This window comes from Saccopteryx leptura, chromosome 4 (genome assembly GCF_036850995.1).
Source record: "Saccopteryx leptura isolate mSacLep1 chromosome 4, mSacLep1_pri_phased_curated, whole genome shotgun sequence".
Lineage (NCBI taxonomy): Eukaryota > Metazoa > Chordata > Mammalia > Chiroptera > Emballonuridae > Saccopteryx > Saccopteryx leptura.
In genome coordinates, this window is record NC_089506.1 from 143,964,666 (window position 1) to 143,990,140 (window position 25,475).

At 35.3% G+C, this 25,475-nt stretch overlaps 1 protein-coding gene across 3 annotated transcripts in view; it reads right to left on the reverse strand.

The window, feature by feature from the left end:
• Positions 1–7,622: 7,622 nt before the first annotated feature.
• Positions 7,623–25,475, reverse strand: part of TMEM161B (transmembrane protein 161B) — an 89,062-nt gene continuing 71,209 nt past the window's right edge. Inside the window, exons 5-11 of one of the 3 annotated variants that reach the window (XM_066381804.1) lie at positions 20,516–20,667; positions 19,927–19,987; positions 18,914–19,054; positions 16,169–16,282; positions 11,377–11,551; positions 10,029–10,125; positions 7,623–8,865 (exon numbers count right to left, since the gene is read on the reverse strand). In XM_066381804.1, coding sequence (XP_066237901.1) covers positions 8,588–8,865; positions 10,029–10,125; positions 11,377–11,551; positions 16,169–16,282; positions 18,914–19,054; positions 19,927–19,987; positions 20,516–20,667 — 1,018 coding nt within the window. In that variant the 3' untranslated portion in view covers positions 7,623–8,587. The remainder of the gene's footprint in view (positions 8,866–10,028; positions 10,126–11,376; positions 11,552–16,168; positions 16,283–18,913; positions 19,055–19,926; positions 19,988–20,515; positions 20,668–25,475) is intronic. The other 2 variants (XM_066381803.1, XM_066381805.1) reach the window with 2 other exon arrangements.

A 25,475-nucleotide genomic window follows, 5' to 3' on the forward strand; every position in this document is an offset into this window, starting at 1 on the left:
CAGTGTAGTGGCTGCGAAGAGGGGTGCGAGGGGCCGTGGGGAGGGGGTGGAAGGGGGGAGGAAGGTAAAGGGTTTAAGTGGTGATGGACAGACTTGACTTGAGGTGGTGAACATGCAATACAGTGTACAGATGAAGTGTTGTGGAATTCTACGTCTGAAACCTGTATGTTAACCAGTGTCGCCCAAAAATTCAATAAAAAGGAGAAATAAATTAAAAGAAAAGTAAATAGTTTGTGAGTACTCCTTAATTTAATAATATACGATAGTTGAGAGCACCAATAAATGTTCAATAAAGAAAAAATACTGTGAATGTCCAACTAGTCTTGTGCCAATAGTTAAGATGACTCTGTTGCAATGCTGTTTTTAAAATTTTATTACTAAATTTAAAAAATTTTAATAATTAAAAATTTTAAATAAAGCTTTTTGGTTTGTATCTATAATTCAGTTCTTTCCCGAATGTTGTTATTTGGTTTCAACAGACTATTCAGTTGACAGATTATCAATTTCAGACATCAGCCACTTACCCAAAACAGGTATGCTAACCACTTACTATAATAATAAAAATTTAAGTATGTGGAAAAAAAATCCACTTCATGCTCCAAGAAACTGTTAAAAATAGAAAAAAAGAACAAATAAATATATATAAACATAATTACAGTAATTCCTATCTATATCTTATCATTGCTATTTATCTGAAGTAATTCCAATGTGTGTTCACTCCCCCAAGTCAAGTCTCCATCCATCCCCATTTACCCCCATCCCTCCTCCGTCGCCCTCCACCCCTCATCACACCGCTGTCCATATCCATGAGTATGTTGTTCTTTTTTACTCCATCCCTCCACCCCTCCATGCCCTCATACCCCCCCAACAGACAGCAATCGGCCTGCTCTCTATGGGTCTGTCTCATTTTTAACGTTTCAGTAATGGGTACTTAATATACTAAAACTGTCACAGAGTTAAACTGTTGACGTTATCATAATTTGTCCTCAGCCATGTTATCCTTTGTGTAATTATCTTTGCATAACAGATTATTTGACAGATTAAAGAGCAGTAGGAAAAATCTGTCTGCCAAATAGACATATCATATTAACCTAGGTGTTACAACTCTTTTAAAACTGTTTGAGTCTTTCAACTTTCTACTGAAATAAAATAAAATGTAAACATGTCCAAATAAATTTAAAAAGTGAGATTATACTTGTTGAACGTTTTAGCAACCAAACAGCACTTAATTCAAAGGTTCTCATCCTTCCTGTCCAATAACCCAACCGAACAGAGGATCATACATGGGTGGGCAAAAGCAGGTTTACAGTTGTGAATGCATGAAACACAGAATTTATTCTTGTATTATTATTTATTATTGTAGTATCTTCCAAACAAATAACTACGAACCTACTTATGCTAATCCTGTATATCATTTATCTTTTAAAAAAGTCCTTTTGTGACTTCAAACTAGCAGATTCCAAGCAATTCAGGGTATTCTGTTGACCAGTGAACTACCCTATATTTCACTCACATATATTTTTGTTTAGTATCTGCATTCACTCACTAGATTTTTAGTTCCTGGAGGGCAGGAATTTTCATGTTTTATTTATTGTTATATCTAGGGAAGTTTCTGGAACATGATAGGTACTCAAATATTTACTGAACAATGATAAAATGAGTACAAACAAAAATATTCCTTGAAAAAACTCTTTGTGAAGTTATTTTATTTTATTAAAAATAAATGTCTTTAACGTGATCTATAACCATTCCTGAAGCCAAAAATAGTTATTCCATTTTTCTCATGGTAACACAAGGAGAAATCAACAGCTAATATTGAAATATATACCCTTATATTTAATGAAAACTGTATTTTAACATGATGAAACTGAGGCAATAGTGATAATTCACTTCTATTTAATTAGTATAGGTTGAATACCTAGTAAGTGCAAAAAGTAGCTAATTGCAGGCAGAAATGAGATACCTGAGTCTTAACATTGTCTACAAAATTATCCTGCTACTTAGTTTTATAAAATGTAGTATTTTGCCAAATGAGAGAAAAGAAGGGAATAACCATATAGAGACAAAAAACCAACCAACCAATCAACCAACCAGCCAATGGAATAAAAAAATACAAATTCTCTGACCCACTAAAGACAGGCCCATCCAACATAAACAGTTTATAATTAAAAGGAGTCTCTCAGCAAGAGAAGACAAGCATATATACAAGCTATGTCTGGAAAAGAAGAAGTAAAGGTATCACTTTTTGCAGATGATATGATCCTATACATCGAAACCCCCAAAGAATCCACAAAAAGACTACTAGAAACAATAAGCCAATACAGTAAGGTTGCAGGATACAAAATTTACAGAAGTCAATAGCCTTTCTATATGCCAACAATGAAACAACTGAGAACGAACTCAAAAGAATAATCCCCTTCACGATTGCAACAAAAAAAATAAAATACTTAGGAATAATCATAACAAAGAATGTAAAGGACTTATATAATGAAAACTATAAACCATTGTTAAGGAAAATCGAAAAAGATATAATGAGATGGAAGAATATACCTTGTTCTTGGTTAGGAAGAATAAATATAATCAAGATGGCCATATTACCCAAAGCAATATACAAATTTAATGCAATTCCCATCAAAATTCCAATGACATTTTTTAAAGAAATAGAGCAAAAAATCATCAGATTTATTTGGAACTATAAAAAACCCTGAATAGCCAAAGCAATCCTAAAGAAAAAGAATGAAGCTGGGGGCATTACAATACCTGACTTCAAACTATATTATAGGGCCACGACAATAAAAACAGCATGGTATTGGCAGAAAAATAGACACTAAGACCAATGGAACAGAATAGAAAGTCCAGAAATAAAACCACATATATATAGTCAAATAATTTTTGATAAAGGGGCCAACAACACACAATGGAGAAAAGAAAGCCTCTTCAATAAATGGTGCTGGGAAAACTGGAAAGCCACATGCAAAAGAATGAAACTGGACTACAGTTTGTCCCCCTGTACTAAAATTAACTCAAAATGGATCAAAGATCTAAACATAAGACCTGAAACAATAAAGTACATAGAAGAAGACATAGGTACTCAACTCATGGACCTGGGTTTTAAAGAGCATTTTATGAATTTGACTCCAAAGGCAAGAGAAGTGAAGGCAAAAATTAATGACTGGGACTACATCAGACTAAGAAGTTTTTGCTCAGCAAGAGAAACTGATAACAAAATAAACAGAAAGCCAACTAAATGGGAAATGATATTTTCAAACAACAGCTCAGATAAGGGTATAATACCCAAAATATACAAAGAACTCATAAAACTCAACAACAAACAAACAATCCAATAAAAAAATGGGAAGAGGACATGAACAGACACTTCTCCCAGGAAGAAATACAAATGGCCAACAGATATATGAAAAGATGCTCATCTTCGTTAGTTATTAGAGAAATGCAAATCAAAACTGCAATGTGATACCACCTCACACCTGTTAGATTAGCTGTTATTAGCAAGACAGGTAATAGCAAATGTTGGAGAGGCTGTGGAGAAAAAGGAACCCTCATACACTGTTGGTGGGAATGTAAAGTAGTACAACCATTATGCAAGAAAGTATGGTGGTTTCTTTTTTCTTATAAAACAAACAAACAAACAAACAAGAAAAGTGAGAACCTTTACCATTTGAAAGAAGAGAAAGATTTGCATTAGCCTTTTCACTATCCTTAGAGCAGGGGTCCCCAAACTATGGCCAGCGGGCCGCATGTGGCCCCCTGAGGCCATTTATCCGGCCCCTGCCACACTTCTGGAAGGGGCACCTCTTTCATTGGTGGTCAGTGAGAGGAGCATAGTTCCCATTGAAATACTGGTCAGTTTGTTGATTTAAATTTACTTGTTCTTTATTTTAAATATTGTATTTGTTCCTGTTTTGTTTTTTTCACTTTAAAATAAGATATGTGCAATGTGCATAGGGATTTGTTCATAGTTTTTTTTTTTATAGTCCGGCCCTCCGACGGTCTGAGGGACAGTGAACTGGCCCCCTGTGTAAAAAGTTTGGGGACCTCTGCCTTAGAGTATCCATGTCAGAGTACTCATGGCATACAACCAGCTCAACTATAAACCCAAGGTACAGACATAATGAGATGAGGGGAGTTAAAAGATGACAAGATATTGGGTTCAAGCTCTAGGATCACAAGTGTGTTTAAGTCTGATTCTTTAAGTCAGCTGGAGCTCTGTGAGGACACAAGATGATACACATTCAAAATCACTTAGTTTTCTTTTGCTGAATAGAGCCATATACCATGGTAGACCATTTTCAATTATGAGATGGCTCAGAAAGTGTGTATGAATTCAGAGAATGTTGAGACCATATGCTTTCCAGTACTGAGAATTTAATCTTTCACTTGAAAGAATAAACTCTATCCACTAAAGTTCCATTTATATTTCATAATGAATTCTAGTTATTGCTTCTTGGACCTATCAATTCCATTAATGGATGAATATCTTTCTGAATCATAAGTCAAGAAAAAATGTCGGTATTTTATCAATGACACTTATATCAGAAACATTAATAAGACAATGAGCCCATTCTACCTAAATGCACTGGTCGTTTAGATATAGCAATTGGAATTCTGAGGAAAATACCAAAGATAATCCATATGCATACAGATATTAGGGTAAAATTATATGCTTTTCATTTCAGACAAACCAGGGGGTTGGAGGGAGAACAGAGCTCAGATTTTTATAGTGAAATGGGCAGGGAGGGGGAAGAAAACTAACAAATTATCAAATAAAATTCCATAAATCATATGAAATAAGATTATAAAGATTCTTAGTTAATTTGGGAAAAAAGTATATACTAAAAGTAACTCTCTGTTGAAGCATATTACATTGACTAGAGCCTGATATAAAAAAATTCTACTAAATTCTAATTTAGGCTATTAAAATATTTGGAATAATTTTGCAATACACATACATATATCAAATCATCATGTTGTAGACCCAAAACTAATACAATATTATATGTCAATTATATCTCAATTAAAATATATTATTTTATTTACACAAAGTACAAACCCTTTTATACTTAACATCATTATTGGTGCAAAGGCTAAATGCATATAAACAAACAAGTTAGTAGCTATAACCATCATTCTCTTCAATTTGCTTTGAAAGGCTAATAAAAAAGAAAGAAAACTAAACCAAACCCATTACTTAATGTCCAGCTTATATAAAATCAGTATAGTCAGGGAGAATTCAAACTTAAAAAGAGTATATGAATAGTATTTTAGCCTGGCCTGATCAGGTGGTGGCTCAGTGGATAGAGCGTTGGACTGGAACTTGGAGGAACCGGGTTTGAAGCTGTGAGGTTGCCAGCTTGAGCGCAGGCTCACCAAGCTTGAGTCACTGGCTAGAGCCCAATGGTCTCTGGCTTGAAGTCCAAGGTCGCTGGCTGGCTTGAGCAAAGGGTCATTTGTTCTGCTGTAGACCCCTACCCCCGTCAAGGCACATATGAGAAAACAACCAAGGAACAACTAAGGAGCCACAACAAAGAACTGATGCTTCTCATCTCTCTCCCTTCCTGCCTATCTGTCCCTCTCTCTGTCTCTCTTGCTAAAAAAAAAATTGTATTTTAGCCTGACCCATGGTGGCATAGTGTATAAAGTGTTGACATGGGATTCTGAGGTCCCAGGTTCGAAACCCTGAGGTCGCCAGCTTGAGTGCAGGCTTATCCTGCTTGAGTGCAGGATTGCCAGCTTGAGCATGGGATCAATTGATGAACAACTAAAGTGCCGCAACTATGAGCTGATGCTTCTCATCTCTCTCTTCCAGTTTCTCTCTCATACAAAAAGAAAGAAAAGAAACAAAAAAGAAAATAGTATTTTAGAAACACGTTATTCCACCCAATAATGAATGCTATGTCTTTTTTACCACATAAATCCATTGTACAATCTTTGAAACTCAAAATAATAACTTTAGTAACAATTTTTAAGATCTAGTTCTTTAATAAAAATGGCTATTTATACCAGGTGAGATTCAAGTCCAACATGTGAGAACTTTCACTACAAAATAAATGTTATACTTCGTTGTAATATTATTATAAGATACTTCTTTTAGTGATGCTAATATATCTCAAGGTACATGTGGAATGCTTCTTTTAGAAATACAAATTAAGTCATTAGGCTATATCCACAATTTATGTCAACTAAAGAGTTTTATCCAACTTAAGCACTTCTTATTCAGTCTTTTAAAATATCAGCTATTTCCAAAGTATTTTTTTAAGATTTTATTTCTTTCTTTCTTTATTTATTTTTTACAGAGACAGAGAGTGAGTCAGAGAGAGGGATAGACAGGGACAGACAGACAGGAACGGAGAGAGATGAGATAAGCATCAATCATTAGTTTTTCATTGCGCGTTGCAACACCTTAGTTGTTCATTGATTGCTTTCTCACATGTGCCTTGACCGCAGGCCTTCATCAGACCGAGCAACCCCTTGCTGGAGCCAGCGACCTTGGATCCAAGCTTGTGAGCCTCGCTCAAACCAGATGAGCCCGCACTCAAGCTGGCGACCTCGGGGTCTCGAACCTGGGTCCTTCCGCATCCCAGTCCGACGCTCTATCCACTGCGCCACCACCAGGTCAGGCTATTTCTAAAGTATTTAATCTACACTAAAATACAGAATTTTTCTGTACTGAGATTATTCAAATGAAAGTGAACTATAAACTTTGAGAGTTATTCCAGCCTGACCAGACAGTGGCGCAGTGGATAGAGCGTCAAACTGGGATGCGGAGGACCCAGGTTCGAGACCCCGAGGTCTCCAGCTTGAGCATGGGCTCATCTGGTTTGAGCAAAAGCTCACCAGCTTGGACCCAAGGTCGCTGGCTTGAGCAAGGGGTTACTCGGTCTGCTGTAGCCCCATAGTCAAGGCACATATGAGAAAGCAATCAATGAACAACTAAGATGTCGCAACAAAAAACTAATGATTGATGCTTCTCATCTCTCTCTGTTCCTGTCTGTCTGTCCCTAACTATCCCTCTCTCTGTCTCTGTAAAAAAAAAAAAAAATTCCAAAAGAAGTTTCAAAATTGCTTTCAATAGTAACAACAGAACTGAAACATAATATATAGCCTCTAAAGACAATTATGTGAAAGAATATTTATTTATAAATTCTACTATTTGTTAGAAAAAAACAAATCTATTTATCTCATATTCATTCCCTTTATAACTATCAATATAACACTTCATTTTGGGTTTTAGACATAAAAAGCATTAAAAATAACATTATTATATATTATTTTCATTTTGTTTAAATTTTCAATCAAATCACCCCACTTTTTGATCTATAAACTATAAAATAAAAATTTAACATTTCTAAACATTTCTAATTCTGGACACTAAAAATGTAAAAGAAGTCCCATTTAACACAGATTTAATTCTAGACTTGTTTAGAGTGGGAAAGATTTTGAAAATGACAGAAAAAGAAATTTTCATTTGGGAGAAATCTCCTAAATATTTATAAAATATAACTACCCTCATACAGACAAAATAAATAAATTGCTTGCTCTAATCAACTTTCAAAATGAATTTTAATCTCATTCCAAAAAGATAATTTCTAGATACAAATACATCTTATTCAATAAGGTTTTAATATACATTCAGCAACTTAAAATATTATAAGGATCCAATATTTTCATCTTTTATAATTTCAATATATTATATATTTAATATATAATATATATAATACATACAGGGTAGTCAGTAGGATTACAAAGTAAATTTTTAAAGTCTGGTCAATATTGATAAATATATTTAGATTATTATACAGAACCATTTAGGATCATAAAATAAAATATGGGATGCCCAAACCTAACAGCAAGATTGCAAATGTTCATTACAGCCAGTCCTTTTAAAAGATACCTCAAGTTGGATAAAATACATTTGAAAACAATACTCTTGCTACTCTCAAGCAGCAGTACTTGTAGCTATCAAGCATGTACATCTCCATTAAATTTAAAATTACTATGCAGCTTTCTTTACTGTAATATACAGCAGCAATTTCTTCCTTTCTGTTGGATTTTTCTGTTACTGTTGTTTGAAGAGTGACTAATATTATTACCAACAGAAGCAACCTTAGCTCCTTTACATCCTCTAAAACATGGCTCAGTTTGAAGAATGTTCTATAGGCAGCCACATGAACAGTAACAGTACCTTAATGCCATTAAGAGCAATCAATAACAAGTCACGTGAAAAGTTTCAAAGACTGTCTCAGAGGTTTCTGTAAACCAAGGTAATCAGAAGTATTATCCTTGTAGATAGCCCTCTCATATCAGTTAATACAAGGAGTTAAAATTTCCAATGCCACAGTATAGCAGTTAACAATCTATTGTGTAATTTTACATAGTATACCATTAATTCACCCTGAGAATACAGAGGAAGCATTTCAAGCAAGATATTCTGATATGTTTCCTTTTCCTTTGTATTGGCTTTCTTCTGTTTTATTTTATTTTTTTATTTTTATTTTTTGTCAGTCCTTCAAGGGCACAACCATTTGAATCCAAAGTGTGGCTTGGATATCCTTTTTTTCTTAACCGAGATTCATGCCACAGTGAGATACTGGTGATAGAAAAGCCCAAAAAGGCTTGTAGAAAAGAGGCAAGCAGCAATCCACCAGGTTAGAAAAGACAGAAGTCCTCGAAAAAGCAGGGGAGTGAAAATGTTCTTTAAGCTGCTCAGTGCCACTGTGATTTGTGTAACAGTTACCTTCATCTTCCCGTCAGCAGATGGCAATTCCGAATGAACCGAATTGGAGGGTACATTATTATCCACTGGCAAGGCAGAGAGAGATTCTGGATAAACACCCCAGGAATGATTACCTAGAAATTCAAGACACAAATAAAAGTTGAAGAGCAACTGAGTCCAAAGCTTCTTCTTAAAAATAATAAATTCTTTAACTTACATTTGGAATTAAAAACAAGAATTTTAGTGACACAATAAAATATTTTGTTAAAAATACAGTAAAAAATAATCTTTTGACATACCTAATAAAAATTTTATTTAACTTGACCAGATTATAATCTGCCCTCATCATTAAAGGTACACATAAAAGCTACAAGTCTAATTTACTTTTAATAATTGCTCTAAAATCTTCTAAAATAATAAAAGCAATTTTTCCTTTATATAATACATGAATCAACTATCTCCATGGAGTGAGAGGGACAGACTTAATAACTTCTTAGAAATCTTTTCTTCCTCTAGAATATCAAAATAAATTTCTCAGAAATTATCTATGATTTCAATGTGAGAGGCTATATTAATAGCTTCAAGAAATGTTTTCATCATATACTGTCCAATGCTGAATACGATCTGAATCACATCATCTACAACTGAGCTATTCTGCCATGTTCCATAGGTTCCTAAAGGGCACTTCCATCTCTCAGCTCTATGGCATCTACTAAGCCACCCAAATACTTTTAGTTCCTTTAGTTTCTTACATCCTCACACTGGCACCAAGGAAGAGGGTCGATACAATAATGGGTAATAATGTTCTTGAACAGCACCGCACAGGGACTGGGCACCATAGTAAACAGACTTATAGAACTTTGTTCTTCCATGCAGAACATAAGCTAAGTTTCAACATAAGTTATCTATAAAATAGACTCACCAAAAGGATTCTGTAATTCATGTAAGTTTACAAGTATCCTGTAATAATTTCAATGTTAGGCACTAAAAAAACCTTAAAGAGTCCTTTCATAACACAAAATAACTAAGATCAGCAGTGCTCACTCAAGTTATTCAGTAAATTTGGGAATTAACCTTTAGTAAACAGTTTTTATAAGTAAAGCATAACATAAAACCATATGGGCCTCAGTTTTCATAATAAAAATGAGAAATCCAGTTCTAAAGCTAAGTTTCCCATGTTTCCTCTTCAAACTTTTAAAGAGAGAAACAATTTTAAGAATATTTCTTTGTTGGTACTAGAAGCATTAGTTACAGGTAGAAGGTAAAACGACCCTCCCAGTTGCCAGGGCATGCCTACCTAGTGTTTTCAAAAGCAGAGTTGTGTGGAGCAGCATGACCAGAGGTGCCACATACTGCAGCGCAATGACACAAAGGTAATAAAAGACTCGAGCCACCTGCAACCAACAACATTCTTAAGTGTCTAATATGGCTGACATATTATGAATGAAAAAAACTTTCAAATAATTGTCAAACTGAACTGTTTAAGAGTAAGTAATCCTTTCATGGAAAAGAAATTAAATAGTAAGTTTGTAAATTATAAATGCCCCTAAACTGACTTCAAAAAGGCTCAATTTAAATATAAGTATTTTGAAATGTGAAAATATTAAATAATTTCCTTTATAAAACTCTTGTGATAAATATAAATTAGAAAAATAACCACTAAAATTCAAATGGTATATATTCACATACATTCCAAATATGTATAAAACAAAATGATAAAATAAAGACAGACATCTAAAAAAAAAAACTAACAATAGCAGGTGGGTCACATAAGTGCATAAACCCTGAATAAATAGAAGTATTAACTCCCCATCTATATGAACATATTCAACTGAGGTCATACTATAGAGTATGAAAATATGTAAGAGGAAAAAGAAAAAAAGTTGAATCTTGATAAACACTCCTGATTTATAAATCAGAGTAAAAAATAGGGGACCTAATACCAAATCTCTAAAAAAATATGAAATAAAAAATAAAGACATGATCAGGTGCCCTGGCTGGATAGCTTGGTTGGTTAGAGCATTGTCCCAAAGCACAGAGATTGCTGGGTTAGGGCCCACTCAGTAACATTTTGATGTTCCCATCTCTCTCTCTCTCTCTCTCTCTCTCCCTTCCTCTCTCTAAAATCAATAAAATAAACATTAAAAAAATAAAAGACATGGCCAGGCTAGGTCCAGTCCACTACAATGGTGTATGGATTCCTAGCACTTTCTTTCTCTGTAATCCCCATTAAGTTAAATATTCATTTTTCATGTTCAATTCTTAAAATAATATTAAATAGAATAAATGTAGTCACTAAAATCAATAATTCCTACTCCTTAATTCATAAGGGCTGGACAACGTATTGTAATGTCTTTCAAATCAATCAGGGGTCTCATTTTAGCAACAGCAGGCATACCACAGCTTCACACCACACAACTTTATGAGACTTAAAGTACTGAAGGCAGGAAGAAGAACTAAGATTTTTTCTTCATTTAGCACCAAAATCAGATCAAGGGCTCTTTGATGTCTGTATAAAATTATCCCATTTACTTACAATAAGAAATAGAAAATAAAATTACAATCTGTTAAAGAAAAACCAAATTCTTTTTTGTCTTACAGCACATTATTTACCATTTTTCATTTTAACTACAGTATAAACTTACCATTTTCTGTAATTCAACCATACTTATGCGCCCTGCTTCTTTCTTCATCTGATCCACACATTTCTGGGCTAAGTTTAAGTAAGCTTGCAGGTGACTACGCATCATGGCCAACCGTAATGCACACAGCAGGATTATTAACCAGAGTCGAAGAGTATCAAATGTAGCTTCTGTCATTCTACAGATCAAAAAGTTGACACAGTCCTCTCAAAGATCATATTATGCTAGCAAGCTAGTTATATGCGCTAATGTTCACCATATACACTATATTTAGCTACAGCTGGAGTTATATAGCAAAAGTACCCCACTCTGCCATAGACAAACCTATGTAATACTTTGATTTGCACAGTAGGACCAGATAAACAAATGCATCATGAAAAGCAAAGTAGTAACAGCTATCTAGAAGAAAAAAAAGTAGAGCAAAGTTGGCATCTTTTCCTCTATCTTCCCGCCTCCACGGGGAAAAAAATGGCTGTGAAATAAAAAGAGAAGTTGGGTCCTCTCAACCTGGACGCTAGGAGAGAGCAAGGAGGAGACCACTGGAGACTGACTGCCTGTGGAGCCAGCAAGTCACGACTGTGCACGGGGTGCAAAAGCAGAGTTACAGTTATTCACATGGAAATAACAAGTACTGTAATTAGTGATGTAAGAATAAATTGTTTCATGTACGCACAACTGTAAACCTACTTTGTCCCACCCTGTATTATTGGCTGAGTTTCCTCTGATATATTTGAATAAGATCTTTCACTCTGCTGAGTTCGTGTTTGAAATCACTAAAAAAATCAAGGTTCTGATACATTATGAAGCAATCAGATGCCTCAGATTCCTCTCCAATAAGCCATTTTACCAGCTATATGCTGAAGCTGGCTCAGTTTCTAAGCAATTCCTCAAGGCTAAGGTTAGAACTCCAGTTCAGATGAACCCTTAGGACATTTTTTTCAAGAAATTAGGCTACTGGTGAGGGTTCCTTAAAAGATTTTAAAAAGAAGGGGTAATTTCTGATGGACTTTTGGGGTTTACTATTTATAAAAGACCATGATTTCTGCTTTGATAAAGGATCACATTGTAAATAACCTCAAAGCAATGACTAGAGCATACTGGGCATCTATTCTAATCTCTAGGACATACTGGGCATTAATCCATGACTGTTGAAATGTGTGGAGTGATCTTCAAGGTAGACTCTGGACTGTACAAGAGTCCCCCTCCAATGTTATGATGATGGAGGTCGAATAAATGACTGTTAAACAAAGCACCTTATAAAACTTTCCCCCCAAAACAGATTCCTATACCACCCCTTCCATCCAGTTTAAACACCTAGAATAGGAACCAAAACTGCAATATGGGAGAAGTTGCCTGGGGAAATAAGTTAAAGAACAGTACAGGAAACAGAAAAGGCACAGATGTGTAAGTGTACAGTTTTGTTTGAAAATTGATGAAATGGAGATCATAAGTGGGGATGGAACAAAGGCATTATGTATGCTCTCTTTTGGTTTCCTCTTAACAAGGTCATAAGTGCACTTGGATATAAAAATCCCAGTGGAAAAGATTAGGAAGAATAAAGGAATAACATTTTATCTACAAATTTCCATTACTATGAACAATGAGAGTAAGAAGACAGTCATCTGAAACTGACAGAACACAAGATGCAAGCCCATTCACAGCCTTGAACCTTTCCAGGGGGCCAACAGACAGCACTCTGCTCCCTGAAGTTCTGCAACAAGGAGGCTTGACTTGTAGCATCCTGAAGACAGCTACTGCACAGACTTTCAGGGGGACAGATAATGGGAATGAAGGGCATACAATAAAGCAGTGAATCAAAAAAATATTTGCTCAGTTTATGAGTTCAGTATTTAGGGTAACAGTCATTAAGTAGTACCTCCTTCTTCAGATTATTTGACTTCATAAAGCTCTGGTAAGTTGATCTAATGGGGTCAGGAAGAACCCAGAGATGGGATAAAATATAATATATAGGTAAATAACAGGCAGAAGACATTTCTCCAAATTCCTGCAGTTATTCTAAATTTCACTGTATATAGTCTCCTGGTTTTCTTACAAGGTCACAGCTACACACAAACTGTTTGCTTGCATCTTATTTTTATTTATTTTTTTATGTTAAATCAGAAAACATGGGTGAATTTAAATACATTTCTGGAATGAAACTGCATTATAACCATTTTTGCTTCTGATTACAAATAAAGACCTTTCCATAACAATTTAGTCCCTATAACAGGTAAAATACCTGTCACTTGCTTTCTTCTTTGTCACGTTTTCTTCAATTGATAGGCAGACATTCTTTCTCAATCTATCACATACATTTTGAATTTTAAACAAAAATTAAAAATTTTTTTATTTTTGTTTGTCAGACCATAACATTAAATGAGATGTTACAGTCTGACAAATAGAAAATAAGATGGAGTAGAAACAAAGCTGCAATTCTGTTTGAATTACTTAAAAATGGGTAGAAATGGGGTGGAACAAAGGGAAAAAAGCTATAGGAAGAAGATCTTTGGTCATCATGCATAACACATTTTTCCTATAATTTAATATACATACAAGAAAAAATTCTTTATCTCCATTTTTTTTGTATTTTTCTGACATGAAAAGCAGAGGCAGAGAGACTCGCAGCCCGACCGTGATCCACTCGGCAAGCCCACTAGGGGGCAATGCTCTACCCATCTTGGGCGTTGCTCCATTACAACCAGAGCCATTCTAGTGCCTGAGGTGGAGGCCATGGAGCCGTCCTCAGTGCTTGGGCCAACTTTGCTCCAGTGGAGCCTTGGCTGCGGGAGGGGAAGAGAAAGAGAGAGAGAAAAGGGAGGCAGAAGGGTGGAGAAGAAGATGGGTGCTTCTTCTTGGTGCCCTGACTGGGAATCGAACCTGGGATGTCCACATGCCGGGTCGACACTCTACTACTGAGCCAACCAGCCAGGGCCTATTTCCATTTCTTTTAAGCATGGTATTTGCTACTAACCTGCACCAAGTTTAGTTAAGCTAAAAGTGACACATGAATGTTGGCATAACCACTAACTGCTTTATATACACCAAACTGACTGAATAACCTTAGCCAAATTATTTAACTTCTAAGTCTATTACTTCATCTATAAAATGAGATGAGAACAGCAATCACAACAAAATTATTGTAACAGTAAGAGATAAAATATGTAAAAGTATCAATACTTAACATAATAACTAATATTTGATGGATACATCAAAAATGCCAGTTTCCTGATTCCTAATTAAATTAAGAAAATGTAAAATCAGAGAACATAGTAACAGAAATTTAAAATCAAACTTCTTTGACCAAATTTTAAAGAAAGACCCGGAATGCTTTCAGCATAAATGACATGAGTTAGAAGTTTCTCTCAGATTCTGTCTAGAACCCTAGATCTTAAGATATATACCCCCCTCCACCAAATACAAGCGAAGTTTATTTAGAAAGACACAGAGGTAGAAGTGAACCATGGAAGAAGTGAGCCAGCTGGGCTGAAAGCGCTCAGGGAGTAATTTACAGAGGCACATCTCCTTTAGACTTAGAGCTTAGGAGGCATGCCTGGGGGAAGAAGGAAGGAAACTGGAAAGGCTCAAGCACGCTCCAGAGAGAGAATGAGTCAGTTTTAAGTACTGAGTGAATCTGTTATGTTAAAAATTACCACTGAGGCTTACTTCTGCGGGGGAGAAAAAAACATTGTAACTTCTGTGGATACTTCCCTAGCTTAATAAGATTGATTAACTCTTTTAAAAAAGTTATGGTCATCAATGGTTATATAATTCCAAGACAAATATGTACCAGGATGTGAAAGAAATAGATAAAATACATACTGTGGAGTCAATGACTAGTCAAGGTTTTCTATTTTACTTTTGATGAAACAAAACAATGAAAGGAACATTTATTAAGCACTTAATTCATCTAGCTGCATTACATGTGTTTTCATTTAATTCTAATGATAACTTTATGAGATAGATGCTATTATCTTCATTTTCCAGATGGGGAAATTGAGGCTCAGGGAAGTTAAATAATCTCCCTCAAGTGACAGTTTTAGTGGAGATCAGAACTGGGGTTGAAACCAACTCTGTATAAATCTTTCTATTACTGTTAACATCATTTTGCAAGGCTGATAATGAGTTAATATATCAAGTACAGTTATTAATGCCTTTTAATAAATTGTTTCTATGTCTTCCTGCCATCTTCTTCTGTTAAAATATATTTGTCTAACTATGGAAATGACTTTATAGTAGTTAAAATGTTAAAAAATTATTTTTAAATTTTGATAGGTATGATGATAATATTGTTATATAGAAAAATGTCCTTACTTTTAGGTGTACACAGCACATAGGAAAAAATGTTATGCTTCTAATTTACTTGAAAAACCACATAAAAAAACCCAAAACAAAACAAACAAAAAAAGGTGAAGCAAACATGGAAAATGTCAAATAAAATAGAAGCTTCATATATGAATTTCAACTTATACTTAAAAGAATTGCACAAGTTATCTTAACAGAAACAATGACACGGCAATAGAAAAATGTCAGAAAACTGGACAGTAAGTGAAAAAGGAGAAAAACCTACCTGTATATAAAATAATTTTAATGCAGGGTAATAATCATTCATATTCATTAATAAAGATCACAAGAGATTAAATGATAACCTATAGCTTCAATTTTATAACACCTTTTAGCATTTCTATTGTTTTAAAAATAGCGTCCTGATATTCTCCTTAAAAACTTAAATACAGTAGATAGCATTTTTGATTGTATAATAAAATAAAAATTTTACCCCCAAAATACCCATACTTACAAAGGGACACTTTCTTTCCCCAATGGTGGGTTCATAATGTAGTCTTTGGTGATTGGTTTTACCCAGAGCAGAACCATAAACAAAGGTGCCAAGAAGTTGATATGAAGTAATGTTCTGAAAGAATGTAAGAAATAAATATAAAAAACCAGAAACAAAATACTCCGATAAACTACAGAAAATTAGACTTACAAAATGAAGACAAAACTTATTTGCAATATTCTATGTACTTAAGATTATTTTATATTTATCATGATCGCTTATCACTGATTTGAGCCCTTGCAAAACTACTTCATTTTCTTAATTTTTCAGATAAGAAAATTTAGATCCAGGCAAATTGAATGACTTGCTCATGGCAATATTACTGACAAGAGGCAGAACTAGCACTAAAATCTAATTCTGTTCACTTCTAGTGTTAACAATCCCCTCCTACCTTCCTGATTTAATACAGTTACTTAAATGATTCTCTGACTACATAGTCATGAATTCAAAGAATTTTCAGTATGCAGTGGTCATCTTTTGATACTTGCAGTGTAGGTGAAACAAAATGCCTCATTATTTCCAAGTAAGAGATAGTGATTAGCAATGTCCATAATACCAGAAGGCACATGGCAGATGAAACATATTGCAACAACCAATAACTGAGGAAACTTTCAATATGTAATGATCATGTATATTGTTCTGATTACATTGTTAAAATCATAAATGAATCACATATTTTTATTTCTTCTTGGAGTATTATAAACATACATGAAGTTAATTTTCCTATCCTTTACTAACTAAAAAAATTTACATCACTCCTAACAAGGAAATATACCTCAATACAGCAAAATGTTTCAGGTATGAGTTATTACTTCACTGTCACCTACTGTCTCAAGTTTGTTCCTTACAGAGATAGATGACTAGTAGGGATTTTTCTTATTTTAGAAAAAAGACAAAGCCTTCAGATTATTTAATTACCATGTACTGCTTTCATTATTTACCAGACTGAAGGTTAAACTGGAGGATTTTAAACACACATACACACGCACACACACACACACACTTGAATATACCACTGCAGTGAAAATGACAGTAATGTATGTGTGGAAGCAGGGCTGGGGCTGGGAACCATGAACACCCAACACGGAGAGGTGGAACTCGGGCTCTGAGCTCTGGCGTGTAAACAAATACTAGTAGGTGGCCACCGGTGTGAGGAGAATGCTGCTCTTTGGGCCAGTCATGCTACTCTTACAACAGAACTCGACTGCCCACACCCCTGTATGTGGTGAGCGCTACAACACAATGCGGGAGAGCGGGTGCTACAATAAAATGAAAATAAAACTCCAAATCACCAAAGTTAAAAAATCTTAAAGAGAAGCCATGCTTTAGTGAAAAGGAAACTAAAATGTGCCTCCACCGACCCCAAACCAGAAGGAAATGTTTTAAATGCTTTTATAAAGTGATTCGTCCATCCCACAGGCTGGGTAAGCCACTGGGGATGGGGGAAGAAAGCAGCAGTACTAACATGCAGTGTTGCTAGGGAACACTCTAGTAGTCAGGAACAGCCCACAGCAGTCTCAGTAGCTAATGAAGAATCCCCATCCACCCACCCTGTCAGCTTATTTAAATCATTAAGACTGGGGGGTTAGTGGACTGAAGTGTAAGTGTTGAGAAGGGGAGAGAGCCAGGTTTTGTTTTAAAATAAGCCATTAGAGAGACTGATGGTGGGAGAAAGGCAGGATGTAGCCAAGAGCATGCTGAGTAAGAGGAGGGAAAAGAGAAATGAAGGAGAGTGGACTGGGAGGTGAGAATAAGTAAACACACACGGTACTATGCAAAAAATGGAGTTGAGGAAACCAGAGTCTCTCAAAAGTAAATAAAAATGACACAGGTAAGAGAGCTATAAATGTAAAAGGACTAGAGAATCAGCATCATTATGTTTGGGTTTTTAAAGGCAGAAATGTTAGAAAATTATCACTCAGAACTTAATGCCTATATATGCATATATCAATAAGGGCTATTCTTATGAAAACATATAAGGACCATACATCAACATGGGCTTCTCCTGCAAAGCAGAAAGATGAGATGGGAATCTGGATGTAGGTATGTCCTGGAAATATAACCCTGTCATTCTGGCAAGGTGTTGACATCAACAAAAAACCATTGATGACAACCACAAAGAATACAGTAAATGGCCTTTGAACTTTATCTATATTTTCAAGTATGATTTCTCCATTTGAGAATTAAAATAGAATTTGATCGTTAAAAGCAGTCTATGATATTTGACACTATACAGTACTAACAATCCCAAAATAAAACAATGCATCATTTTAACAAGTTGTACAAATACTTACATGTGCAGATTTTACTTTCAAAACTTTTTAAAAAATTTTAAATAATATTAAATTTTAAATAAAATTATTTATACAAAATTTAAATAAAATATTCCATAGATTCTTTGGTTCAGTTTTAGAGATTACAGTATCATAAATTGACCTGAGTTAAAAAGAATTAACATAAATAATGACATTTCCATTTTAAGTAGGTAAAACAATTTAGCAACTGATGTTAAATTTTTTTAAACCAGGACTTAAAAACTAGAAGTGAATAAAAAAAATTTGCTTATAGTAGAAAGAGGAAGTAATGTAATATCAAATGGTTATTTATTAATTTTCAATATAATATGATTTCATTACAATAATATACCTTCATTAAGATGAAAAACATATATTTATCTGCATGTGCTTATGTACATTTTCCGCTTACTGTGTAATTTTTTCTGTTGCCAAATTCAGTGCATCCAGATGCATTTGAGCCAGCCGTAATCCCGGAAATGTCAAAAAAGCCCCAATGAGTGAACAGATAATAGCCAGGAAAAATTTGAAAGTAAGTTTTGAAACAGGACCCCTAAAAAATAAAAATTGTTTTAAAAACTCTTAAGTTTTTAAAGTTAACTTTCTAGGAATATTTATTTTCTGTAATCAACCATTTAAATAGCCACAGTAACAACAGTAATGCACAAAGAGTAAACTTCTACAAAAAAGACTGTGGTTATTCAATTATCTATAATAGATTTTAGCAAAATAAAAATTAAATCAGGATCTCTTTAGCCACATTTGTAACAATCCAACCTACATTCAACTTAGAATTTGATATGTGACTCAGATATAAACTTGGTTTAATTTCTGGTGACAGAAGAAATAAGTCAAGTCCAATTAAAAAATAAAAAATTCTATGTAAGATAGTAATTTTATACAAATGTAATAATTATAAGAATATTTCTAAAAGTGATGGTCCTACTTAAAAATAAAAACCTCTTTTCATTGATTAAAAAACAAAGAACCGGCCCTGGCCAGTTGGCTCAATGGTAGAGCGTCAGCCTGGCGTGCAGGAGTCCCGGGGTTTGATTCCCAGCCAGGGCACACAGGAGAAGCGCTCATCTGCTTCTCCACCCCTCTCCCTCTCCTTCCTCTCTGTCTCTCTCTTCCGCTCCTGCAGCCAAGGCTCCATGGAGCAAAGTTGGCCTGGGCGCTGAGGATGGCTCCATGGCCTCTGCTTCAGGTGCTAGAATGGCCCTGGTTGCAATAGAGCAATGCCCCAGATGGGCAAAGCATCGCCCCCTGGTGGACACGCCGGGTGGATCCCAGTCGGGCGCATGCGGGAGTCCGTCTGACTGCCTCCCCGTATCCAACTTCAGAAAAATACAAAAAACAAAAACAACAAAAAAACAAAAACAACAACAAAGAACCTCTTATAATGCTTGATTGAAAAAAACTTACTGAGATTCTAAACCTTGCTTTTCAAGAAACTGCATCGCACTGTCTGAAAAATTTGTAAACCCTGTAGGGAAAGAAAATTACTCTTATCAGTGGGGTAAAATACAGTATATTTCTTTGGAAATAAAATGCTAGAAAACAGAGCATTTTAGATTTTGAAGTGACTAGTTTTGCTGTTTCATGTGCTAATTAGTATGCCCTAATGCAATAAAATTTGGTTATTAGCAGGAACAGTCTTTGGAAACATCCCTTTGATATCTGTATATTCCATAAGTGTGCATAAAATTTGCATTAAGATTTGCATCTTTATGGATATGAGTAAACTTTAGCATTACAGAAACTCATTTAACTATAAGAAAAAATGGGGAAAGAGTAGCATTTCTAGAGAAAGGTAACAAAATACTTAACTAAAGCAAAAAACAAAATAGAAGATCTTACTTTGGAATAATAAAGTTAATTATTTAGGACATTACAGAATATGCACCTCTAACATAATTTTAAAAACTTATCTGATGTAAAACATATTTAAATATTAAATTAAAAATATTAACACTAGATAAAACTGATTTTTGAAGTTGTATAAAATTTTTACCTGTTTCGAGTCCAAATTCCAGATAGTTTTCTGTTACAATCAAGACTGCCATTGCTTTAACGAAGAAAAAAAATCCAAAGGTAACACAGACTGATTTTTCACCACCATCTTTTACTTTAAAATAGTGTGTAGTTAATGAAAATAGAACTTTGCTGCAGAAGGAAAAGTTCAGGAAAAAACCACAAATAACTTTGTGGGAGTTAAACACAACCCATCTTTACAGAACTTGAATTCCAATAAAATTTGACTACATTTATTTTGATTTTTTTTTTGACTACATGCTTATATACAAGGTGCCCTCTGGAAAGAGATAAAAAAAAATAATGAAAATCTGAATAGTCCTCTAGGATATAGTATTTAAAAATATAAAGCAAATTTAAGTGAAGTTCATAACTAATGAAAAATGCATATACACACATTAAGTTGTAATTAGAAAAAGATGTATTTCTAGTTTTTCTGACTCAAATTTTACGAGGAAGTTATTATAATAATTTTATGACAGGTTCTCAGTGACATGAAAAGCCAAGATAGAGGTTATATTAGGGAACTATCTTTTATTGGACATGTTTATTAAGTAGTTTATATTTAGAATTATACACAGAAACACAAATCACAGGAATCAGCTGTAAGTCACTCAATAACTCAAAATTTGAGAATTCCTAATGCCCACTGATAAGCTGTGGTACAAAACTAAGTATCAGGTTCAACATATCACTGTTTGATTACACAAGAAAATTCTAGAAAACAAGTTCCAGTTGAGTACTCAAAAACAGACCTATTAAAAATATTAAAATATTTTCATTTTATATGAAAAAAATAAAGAGATTTTATCTGAATTCCCCCTCACTAATTAGTCAAATCAAGATTATATCAAAGGACAATCCAAACTAGACTGCAGATTTCCATTATACCAAATCAATCTCCTTGAAAGCATAAACCCAACAAACAAAATAGGTGCTTGGCAAAAAAATATAGAAGAGCATCTATTACATAAATGATAAGTCAAGCACGGAAAACAGTAACAACTGTCACATAGTACTTGCTAAGTGTGAGGCATTACCAGTTAACTCATTCCATCCTCACTTTAGCTAGCTATTATCACTACTTGACAGATAAAAAAAAAAAAAAACCCAAAACTGGAACAGATAGGTGAAGTAACTTGCCCAAAATCACACAGCTAGATTAGAGGCAGTTGGGTTTTTTTTATCTAGGCAGTCTGCATCCAGAGTCTGTTCACTTAACAACTTATTATACAGCTTCTTCCAAACTGTATGCAGCATATAAGTAATAATGATAATTTAGCAGTCACACATGAAATCTTTTAAAATAGAGCTCCATGACAGAAGCAAACAGTTCAAATATTCTCATAATCAGAAGAATCCTTATTCAGGAAAGGCTGGGCAAGAATAAGGTCGCTCACCCTTACTCTTTAAAAGAAAGCTGTCCTTTGTTGCTGTATTTAAAAACCACTAATATAGTTATTCCCATTCTCCATTATTAGATACTATGTAGGATACTGGATATAAATCTAGAATCCCAGCTTATCCAAGCTAGCACCTACCCTAAGTTAGCCAACTTGAAGGTTTTAAAGGTGGATGACTTTTTGGCATCTTTCAAATGGAACATAAAAACAGAAATAAATCACTACTAGAATGTAAACTCCACTATATCAAGAATTCTTGTCTCTTATTCACTGCTGTAGTTAGAGCACCAAGAAGAGTGCCCGTCACTCAATTGGTGAATAAATTTTGCCACACAAATAATGTTTTACACAGTAGTTTTAGGTAAGCTTAAAGAGTCCTAATTATATGCTTTAATGGTAAATAGACCTTTTTAAGAACAATATAAAAAACTGTTTCTCTGGGACAATATACTCAAAGTAGAAAACAATATAGAAAACATTTTTGTCTAAGATCTTTTATCGTTGGTAATAAAAATACAAATTATTTTCCACTCATAGTTATACATTTAAAAGATTTTCTGAGTTTTATAAAGACTAAAACTTGGATAGATAGTTCCCCCTTTAAAATGTCAACGACAAAAATTCAAAGTACAGGAATAGCTCTTCCTGACCCACCTATTCCTGGGGCATCCAGGACCTCAGAACCCTGTGTGACTGTGATAAGAAGATCTTCACTAACCTCTGTTAGTCAAGTACGTGATTTTTTTTTAATTGAGAGAAAGGGAGGCTGAGAGACAGACTCTCGTATGTGCCCCAACCTGGATCCACCTGGCATGACCCCAATGGGGTGATGCTCTGCCCATCTGGGGCTGTAGCTGTGTTGCTCAGCAACAGAGCTATTTTTAGCATTTAAAGTGAAGGCTACTGGAACCATCCTCGGCACCCAGGGCCAACTCACTCAAACCAAAAGAGCCATGGCTGCAGGAGAGAAAGAGAATGATAGAGAGAAAGAAAGAGAGAGTGAGAGAGAAGGGAGAGGGGTAGAGAAGCAGATGGTAGTTGCTTCTCCTGTGTGCCCCGATTGGGAAATTGAACCCAGGACATCCACATACCAGGTGATGCTCTACCACTGAACCAACTGGCCAGGGCCAACACCTCAATTTTCAGTGAGTATCATCATTTACCTGCCTTTCAATTTCCTCGCCTTGTTTAATTCCACTCTAATTAAGCTCTCTATCACACAAATATCTCTACTTTTTCAGATACCATGATCTAAGATAGATACTTTCTCAAGTTTGTTTTCATAATTAGTATGATGTTCTTTGAAAAAAATATGATCTTGTATGCTACATTATAGACCAAATAAACTTTCATGGGCTAAGGGGGTCATTTATAGAATTATTTTTCTAAGAAGAAAAAAATCATTTAATTTCCAAGCATTTCAAAATATAACCTAAATCTCACTCATTGCCTGAGGGCCCAAAACCCAGGTTGAGAAACCACTGCTCCATTTTTACTAAATATTGATAACAGAATCTATAAATGTACAATTCCCAACTCATTTACTTACACTAAAAAGCAAAATAACATCTTTAGACAAAACTGGTATCAAAAGACCAAAATGAAATTTCTCAAAGATGATACCCACTACCAAACTTTGTTACTACAGTAAAAATTTTAGGCTTTGCGGGCCATATACAGGCTCTGTAGCATATACTTCTGTTTTTTAATTTCTCTAAACAATTAAAAATTTTAAAAACCATTCTCAGCTCAAGAGCTGTACAAAAACAGAATGCAGTTCACAGCAAGCCAGTTTACCAACCCCTGTACGAAAGCCTAGCCTCTTATATAAAGGACGAGACAAAGGGCAAGGGGGGAAAGTCACTTCGAGAAAAGAAGGATGATAAAGACAGCAGAATTTATCTCCCATATATATAGATATACATGTCTTTTGATACATAAGCTATCTACATGTTATACAGGAGGTCCTTGGGTTACAACAGTCTTGACATAATGATGTTTCGAGTTTACAACGCTCACTCTCATAGAAACTTATAAAAATTTGAGACGTGTTTCCGTTTACGCTGTTACCGTTGTACTTACAGACTAAGTGGGTGAACTAGTTTGGTTGTGTGTGGTAGAAGAATATGCTGTAATGCGACGTATGAGTGAGGAAGCTGGCGTCCCCTAGTACACTTACCTACACCATCCGTTTGTGTTGTTTTGTTTGGCAACTTTTTGGCCCTTATCATGGCTCCTAAACTAAAGTCAGAGTCTTCAGATGGTAGTGCTTTGAAGAGGAAAGCCATCACGATGGAAGTGAAATGAGATATTTTAAAGAGATCAGAAAAAGGAGAATCAGCCACATGCTAGGCTTTAGCTGCCCTACCGTAGCCACAATGATCAAGGATAAAGACCATATATATCCTAGAGCATGTAAAGGGATCAGTCCCTATGAAATCAACTGCAATTAGTAAACAGCCAAGTGGCATAATGATTGAGATGACAAGATTGCTAGTTTTCTGGCTGGAAGACCAGCATCAGTGGCATATGTTAGTTTAATGTTGATTCAGGAGAAGGCTAAAAGATATTTGAGGCAAAAAAAGTTAAAAGGGGGAAGAGTGAACAGGGGGAAGAGAGTGAAGAGTTTGTAGTGAGTAGGGGTTGGTTCATGTGTTTCAAAGCTCATGCCAGCTTGCATAACCTGGCATGAGGTGCAGGGTGAAGCTAGTGGGGATGAGAAAGCAGCAAGCGAATTTCCTAATAGGTTGGCTGAATTAACCAAAGAGGGGGGTTTCTGTGCTAAACAAATGTGGAATGTTGACGAGAGGCCTTTTTTGGAAGCGTCTGCCTAACAGGACCTACATCACCAAGGAGAGGACAGCACCAGGCCATAATGGTGGCAAGGAGAGGTTGACTTTGCTTCTCGGAGGGAATGCTGAAGGGGATTTCGAACTCAAGCTGCTGTTGGTGTACCAGGCAGAGAATCTAAGGGCACTACAGGGCAATTTGGAAGGGTCCACTGCCTGTCGTCTGGAGGTCTAACAAGAAGGCATGGGTGACGCTTCAGATTTTTGAGTAGTGGTTTCCCAGACATTTTGTGTCAGCACTGTTAGCAAGAGCCAACCTTTTAAGGTATTGCTAGTGCTGGACAATACCCCTGGTCACCCTTCCCACATGAATGATTTTAACCCTACTGTCAAGGTCGTTTACCTTCCACCTAATACACTGCCCTTTTACAGCCCATGGACCAAGGTGTCATTGCCTCTTCAAGGCCTGCTACCTCTGGAGGACATTTTCTGTGGCCCTTAATGCAATTGAAAAGGATAAGAACACTCAAAGACTTTCGGAAGTCTTAAAACATTTACAATGCTGTACAAAACATTGCTTTTGCCTGGAATGAAGTGAGGTGAACAAACTTAAATGGTGTGTGGAAAAAACTGTGTCCCCAGTTTCTGTATGACTTCCATGGCTTTGAGGAGTGGTGGAGGCTGTTACAGAGGAGGCTGTTGCCATGGGTGACAGCTTAATTTGGAGGTAGAGGCTGAAGATGTCAGA